At 39.5% G+C, this 7,521-nt stretch overlaps 2 protein-coding genes across 2 annotated transcripts in view; one reads left to right on the plus strand and one right to left on the minus strand.

Moving 5' to 3' along the window:
- The window catches only part of ora4 (olfactory receptor class A related 4), a 3,722-nt gene extending 2,702 nt beyond the window's left edge, over positions 1-1,020 (minus strand). Inside the window, exon 1 of the mRNA XM_014006354.1 lies at positions 711-1,020. Coding sequence (XP_013861808.1) covers positions 711-797 — 87 coding nt within the window. The 5' untranslated portion in view covers positions 798-1,020. The remainder of the gene's footprint in view (positions 1-710) is intronic.
- Positions 1,021-2,881: 1,861 nt separating this feature from the next.
- On the plus strand, positions 2,882-6,095 carry fndc10 (fibronectin type III domain containing 10). The gene is made up of 2 exons (XM_014006355.1): positions 2,882-2,985; positions 3,072-6,095. The coding sequence occupies exon 2, from the start codon at positions 3,161-3,163 to the stop codon at positions 4,001-4,003; it is 843 nt and encodes a 280-aa protein (XP_013861809.1). The 5' UTR covers positions 2,882-2,985; positions 3,072-3,160; the 3' UTR covers positions 4,004-6,095.
- Positions 6,096-7,521: the final 1,426 nt, after the last annotated feature.

Genomic DNA, 7,521 nt, shown 5'->3' on the forward strand with positions numbered 1-7,521 from the left:
ACACACACACACACACGCACGCACGCACGCACGCACGCACGCACACACACACACACACACACACACTCACTGACCCTTAATGTATATAAAATAACCTGCTTTTGCTTAGTTAAAAATGTTAGACAAACTGCTTAATTAATTAGTTAAACTGCTTAATAGTAAAAACCAATTGTGTTATATTGAGAGCTCATTTATTGTTCAAACCATTGTAACCACTCGTTAATCATTCAATATTCTTTTCCTTTAATAAAAGTCAGTTACTTTTTAACTGGCCAAAATAAAAGAACGACTTTGTGTGTTTTCTGTGTGTATTTTGGTGGTTGAATTGTTTTGTTCAACAGAGACCATCTCGAACCGGGAGGGACAATCTTAATTAAAGTCATATTCATGATTTCATGAGGGTTTCTCTACATTTCAACCATAAATATTCACAAGGACTCATTTAAGTTCATGACAGGTGTTATGTCACATTTATGACAGCGTTATGACAGTCTTACACCCCTTCAAATAAAGTGTTGGAGTCCACAAAGCGATACAGCCTTCAGCACAATGCAGTGATGTAACCGGCCTACAAATACATGGGCTGCTGCCCCTGAATTCAGACACAGTGAATGACTGACATCAGAGCTATTGAGGTACTAACTGTTGATAACTTTTCAAAAATGATCAGACTATTRCTTGACCAAYTAAACAACGAAGGGTTTCCTCACCACATGGATGACCAACATGTTTCCCAGAATACCAGAAAAGACCAGTAACCCAAATAAAACAGCGTCGACAGTGTGAACCTCTGACATGGCACCATCCTCTGCAGGACAACCTCTGTTTTCTTTAGGACACACATGAATGCTGGAGGACGACACTGGAAAAAAAACCCCACCTCTGTCTGTTCCTCATGGTGTTTTATATGTGCACATACAGACAAATGAAGAGATTCATCACACATGAACAGACATCTGCTGACCAGACTCACAGTCCATTAAACCCAACAAGTCATCACTTTCCTTGTTTTCGTCTTGTGTCAGCTGCTACATCTACACATCTTCACCTCTATTGTTTAAAAGTGAATAATCAGTCAGGGGTTAATACATGTTGATTTTAATTTGTTTACATCCTTTTACATGTCAGTGAGCAGGATAATTAATAACAAGTGGTGTATGCAGTCAGTCATTGATTACACAGATTTAATCAGTCAACCTGCAAAACTTTTCCATGACAGCTGAAGCATAACTCGCACACAAATTCAGCATGTTTTATGCTTTTAATAAGTCATCTCCCTTGATGCTAATTATTTTCAACTTTTCCTCCTGGGGAATCCCAGTAGTATCATGGAACAATATGATCTGCTCAGGAGATGTATGTAAAGATTAAGATTAAAGATTATGAAGTTTTGTTTTCTGTGTTTGTCTGTCTTGCACAGCGATTTAGCATCGTCCTCAGTTAATCATTGTTAATAGAGGGGGAAATGGAGATTTTGGATTAGAATATTTATTAACTAAACTTATTTTATGGCAACAGCAAAGTTAAAGGGAACTCAGACTAGCTGGAACATTAGATGTTATTTGATAAACACTTATTTCAACTTTAAAAAAAGAGATTGAAATGCGAAACATCACTTTCCTCATCTCATTGCTACAACTGAGCATCGCTAATAAACAGTGACTGAGCTCTATGTGGTGTTGTCTGCATAGAAACAGCATTTTAACATAGCCTCCTAATCCGAAAAATACTATGTGTACTATGAAAGTAAGAGTGTTTTACTCTCTGCTGAGTTGTGGTGCTCTCTTGAATTCTGAATTRTCCCACTTTCCAACAGGGAATTCCCACTCGAGGGTCATTCCAGTTTAAATTGTAAGTGGGAAATTCCCACTTCGCAGTTCAACTGGGCCGCAGCAAAAATAGCCTGCAAAAATGTGGCAAAATGGAGATTTTACGCTGCAAATTTCACCAGCTGCTGGCTACTTTTGAACCCTGTGCAACTATAGGATGCCATTTCACAGGTAACATAATCAACATGCATTATGGTAGTTGTAGTTTATGATCAATGCTGGCTTTAAAGCAGATTATTTTAAAAGCGGATTATTGTAAGATGTTGGTTTATCATTGAAGCTCTCAAGGGCTACATAAAATGCTATGATGGGCCACATTTGGCCCGCTGGCCTTGAGTTTGACATGTGTGCTGTAYGCTGCTTAGTTTTTATAAATTAAAACATATATCTTATCACATGGATGTCACCATCTTATTTCRTCTTGGAACATAATGGTGCTTACTGGTGCTCGGGTGTGAGCTCTAGCTTGAATGTCAATTTTGTATTAAGGTCAACATGTTTAAGTTGGAGATTCTTTTAACACTCATTGACAGACTGGGTAGATCAGGTTACATCATTTTATGAGCAGCTACTTTGTCAAAAATGTCATGCATCTATCAAATTACAATAAAAGACTGGTAAATAAGATAAACTGCAAGTAAATACATATTTTAATGTGTTGATTATTAATATGTTAATTTGGCAACCAAGACAAGAATTAAAAACTTGCAAAACATTTATGTTTATATGACAGCTTCTGCTTTGTTTGATTAATCTACAGTTTAAAACATGAAGAAGAGGAGCCTGATAGCTGAGTTATTTGTATAAACCTTTTAAAAAGTCATAATTAGCTAAAATAGCTCATAAGGTGGCCATGAATTAAAACAAGTTGGTGAACGATAAAGTTYGACATGAAAAAGAGACATATTTTTCCGTTTCATTTTAATCCTCATAAGGATAAAGCCTCCACRTCTGCAGGTTACTTCTCACCTGGAGCTCTGAGTGGGAGGATGAATCGACATGTAACATTTTGGGCGCGCTCCCACGCGCRATACTGGCACTGTGCGGCGCGCGCGCGCCCTCTACTCCACGTGCACTCACAGCTGAGCCTTTTTCTTTACGTCAAGGCGGACAGGATTCAGGAATGAGAAGCAAATGTGATGGCACTCTGATTGACGTGAGTGCTTTTAATGCGCACCTTCGTTCACGCGCACGGATCGTTTTTATTGTCAGGGTGGTGTTTTGTTTTTGTTTTTGTTGCAGATGGATTTCACCCGGAGAGYAGAGCTGATCTCATGGCAGACATCATCTGATCCACTGTGAGGACTAAAACGACCAGAAGAGGACTGGAGATGACACAACAGCAGCGGACATCGCTGCTCGCCCTGTCGGTGCTCCTGCTCTGCACAAGCTGCTCCTCTTCCTCCTCCTCCTCCTCCTCCTCATCAACATCAGCCTCATCAGAGGTGAGGAACAGCAGTGATGAGAGGCAGGTACCAGGCCACAACCAGGGCAGTGATTCTGCTCTCGTGTCGGAGGGCTTTGGACCGGGTCCAGTTGAAGCGGTGTCACCGGTCTGCGCCTACAGAGTGATCGAGGGGGGCATTTCCGGTCAGCTTTGTTTCAGACGCACAGCCTTGGGGTACAAGTGTCGGAAGGAGGACTGCAGGACCCGGGTGTCTTTGGGGACTCTCGTGGCAAACGTCCTCATCAATGGCAGCGTACTGTTACAGTGGACTCATGAGGGAGACCGGGACGCGGGTCCTGGCCCCGGTCCAACKCTATCCAGTCCTCTTTTCGGGGCACGACGCCACAGACGCGGAGGCTACGAGCTGAGCTGCTGGTGGAACGGAAGCTACACCCAGTTCGAGTGCGCCAGCGTGCGCCTGGGCTCGGGCTGCAGGGACTTCCTGCTGTCCGAGCTGCACGAGAGCATCCCGTACCGGTTCTGTCTGCGTCCCCTGACCCGCTCCGAGCCGGACCTGAGGGGCGCCGAGCTACCGCCGTGGGACTGCGTGGAGTTCACGCTGCCGACGTCCGGGATGCAGGACATCGTGATCGCCATGACAACGGTGGGCGGAGCCATCTGCGTGATGCTGGTGATCATCTGCCTGCTGGTGGCCTACATCACGGAGAACATCATGAGTCCCGCCACGCAACACGCATACTCCTACCGCGCGCATTCACGCCACTGATGTACTAATACACGACTCATCTCACCTGTTGTGTACTAATACACGACTCATCTCCCCTGTTGTGTACTAATACATGACTCATCTCACCTGTTGTGTACTAATACACGACTCATCTCCCCTGTTGTGTACTAATACTCGACACGTCTCTCACCTGTCATGTAGTAATACAACACGTCTCCCCTGTCATGTACTAATACACAACACATCTCACCTGTCATGTACTAATACACAACACATCTCACCTGTCATGTACTAATACATGACATTGCACTTGTTGTGTACTAATACACAACATGTCTCACCTGTTGTGAACTATACTTGACACGTCTCTGTTATGTACTGATACATGACATGTCTCACCTGCTGTATACAAACACGTCTCACCCTTTGTGTACTACAGTAATACATGACACGTCTTACGTTCCATGTACTAATACACTACATGTCTCAGCTGAATAATTTGAAGCGTTTAATGGTAGATTTAACATTTCTTTTGACAACTTTAATGATTTTAAAACAAGAACTGGATGTACAAGACTGAATTTATTTTGGGTTTTCTCTCCTTGGCAGAACTTGTAGAGTTCGTTTAAATTCATTGGTTTCAAGGCAAAAACATATCCACAAATTTTAAAATCTGGTTGAAGTTAGTGATGTTCYACAGCACAGATTTCCTTTCAGATTCTGAGAGAAGCTCAGGCTGGTATTGGCAATACTGAGACAATACTGATATTTTGTGCACTCCTGGAAAATCTAGAAAAGTGTATTTTAAATAACCGCAATGAAACAATGAAGTAAAATAATAAAACCATGAAAACAAATCATTGTATAATTATCAAGAACTACGATAAAAATGAAAACTTGAGTGTGAATTTAGGTTACATGAACATACAGTATCATGAAAATACTGAACATATAACATCTACAAGTGACTGACGTGCCATTGCACTGCAGGCGGAAGAAAAAATAGTTCCCACCAACAGCATATTTCAACAGTTTAGTTACTTTCCATTGTGTTTCTGTTAATGATATACATATCTGAAATAACTGAAATATCAAAATATTGAAGTTTTGATTTAGAATTTTTTAGAGCATAAATTTCTAGTGTCGCGATTTCAGTATTGAGGCACATAAATATGAAGATGTTTGTTTTATCCAGAATCCACAGATATATGTTTTTGTTGCCTGTTGGAATTTGTCTCAGTTTTTGGTGTTGATTTGATAGGAAGTTCACTCACCAGGAGCACAGCATGATGCTACCACCACCATGCTTGACACAGTGTTTTTATGTTTGAAAACCTCACCATGACTCCTTTCATATATACTTCTGATTAATAGACTTTTTCTTTGTCTTGTCAGACCATAAAACTTTACTCCTGAAGGCATTTGGGTTGACCATGTGGGCTTGAAGGAAAACTCTCTTCTCTGAAGATAATCTGGTGTTCCAACAGCTTTTAGTTTGTGTCAGGTTTGATCTGAGCATCATCATAACATCATAACAAATATCAGGGTCAAACATGAGTATTATGCTGTCAAACAAACCTTTTTCATGCAGACATAAAGTGAAAGTACCAGCTGCAGTCAATCATGATTTCTAATGAGAAGTAATTAGCCTTATGTTGTGCTTTCTGCATCCCTTTCTAAAAGATTTAGGTGTATTTCAGCTTGTATGTTCATTTTTGACCCTTTTGTGGATTGGAAAAAAATTCATGAAATGTTCAAACTTATGCGTCGGGTCGTCGAGTCGATCGACTCTGTACCAGAAAAAAGAACAATTCAAATCATTAAAATGTAATTAACCGTCCATGAGGAGTGGATGTGAACCTTTGATCTCACTGTGTGATTTTCACTATGAAACTGTTTTTTTATGACTAAACTGAAGCACAATTTTGCTGTGGCTCTGCAAACAGCATGGCTTGCTAACCTCTGGCAGGGTGCACTGAACCAAAAGTATTTAAAAAAAACTGTTAGTAGTTTACAGTTTTACATTACTGTCTCTTTAAACAGCAATACAAACAGCCTCATCAGAACAAAAGTGTTTCTCTGAACGTTTTGTTGGAATTAAACAAGAATTAAACCACATAATATCAACTCATCTAATGTCTGGTTTTGCTTTTAGATACAGTCGTGTATGTATTTGTGAAGGACAATACAAACTAGTGTACAGTCTCCAAAATATACTGTGCCAAGCATTTTGAGATATATAGAATGCCTTTCACTCCTATCCTGCTAACTGCAAATAAATGAGGTCATTTTTAATATCTCACTGCTGTCCTTGTTCTTCTCTGTGCGCCAGCAGCTGGTCTTACATCCAGGTCAGGTCTGAGACAGAAATCTGTTAGAGAACAGAGATAAGAATATCTGCAGCAGCTGGTGAAAACAGTATAGATCGTTCTTTAAATATATTTCCATAATGACACTAAAGCTGATTTTATTAACCTCCACATGCATCATTTTCTGGGAACTCATTGCTTTTTGCAGAAACTATGAGAGAGAGAGAAAGGCTGAACTGTGAGTGATTTACTGGAGACAAACCAATAAATCTCTTAGTATTAAATTATTTTTAACATTTTATCTCAGATATGAAAATAAACAAATTTTCACATTTCAAAACTTAACACCTATTGCCAGATGCTAACAGTAGAATGCAATATAACAATTTGATCAACTAGTTCATATTATATGTGAGTAAACATAAACATATAAGTCAAGTCAAATTTATTTATAAAGCTCAATAACTCCCATTTGATTAAAAGTCACTGAGAACAGATGTGTTTTTAAAAAAGATTTGAAAACAGGAAGTGAGGTCTAATGTTGTTCCAAAGCTTAGGAGCCACAAAAAAAAAATCTATTTTAAGCTTCAACCTGATTTTTGGGACAATCAAAATGACTCAAGGATTCAAGGATTTTTATTTGTCATTTGCTTTACATAAACATCAAATGTTCATTAAATGGAACAAAACTGGTTGCAAAGGTCCACAAAATGTAAGAATAATAACTAATATTAACAATTTTAAAATAAGACTAAAATGTAGTAAACAAATAAATATCATAGATAAAACAGCAACAGGGCTGGAGCAGGAAGGCTACAGAGACCCCCAGAGTTCAGCAGCTTCACAGCTTCAGGGTAGAAGCTGGTCAGATGATCTCCACGCCTGAGAAGGAACAAAATGCTGAAGCAGGTCAGAGGTATAGGCTGAAACATGAGCTGCARTCTTTCATTCTTTCACAAAGAAATAAGCTCAAAAGAGTCATGTTGAGCGATGTTCGAACAACAAAATAAACCAAATGTTGCCCTTTCCCCCCTGTACAGTAGGACTGGAATAATAAGGTTAATGGAAAGATGTCATTTTAAGATGTAGATGTGTGGAGTCATGCTATAGTTTGACAAAATAAAAAACGGAAGACCTGAATACAAGCAAAAACTCTGAAAGCAGACCCCAAAACAGAACAAAATAGCAACTTTATTTAAAACAAAACTAAATGTGCTGCATTTAGTTTTGTTTATATATATATATATA

Source organism: Austrofundulus limnaeus, unplaced genomic scaffold, assembly GCF_001266775.1.
Source record: "Austrofundulus limnaeus strain Quisiro unplaced genomic scaffold, Austrofundulus_limnaeus-1.0 Scaffold35, whole genome shotgun sequence".
NCBI lineage: Eukaryota > Metazoa > Chordata > Actinopteri > Cyprinodontiformes > Rivulidae > Austrofundulus > Austrofundulus limnaeus.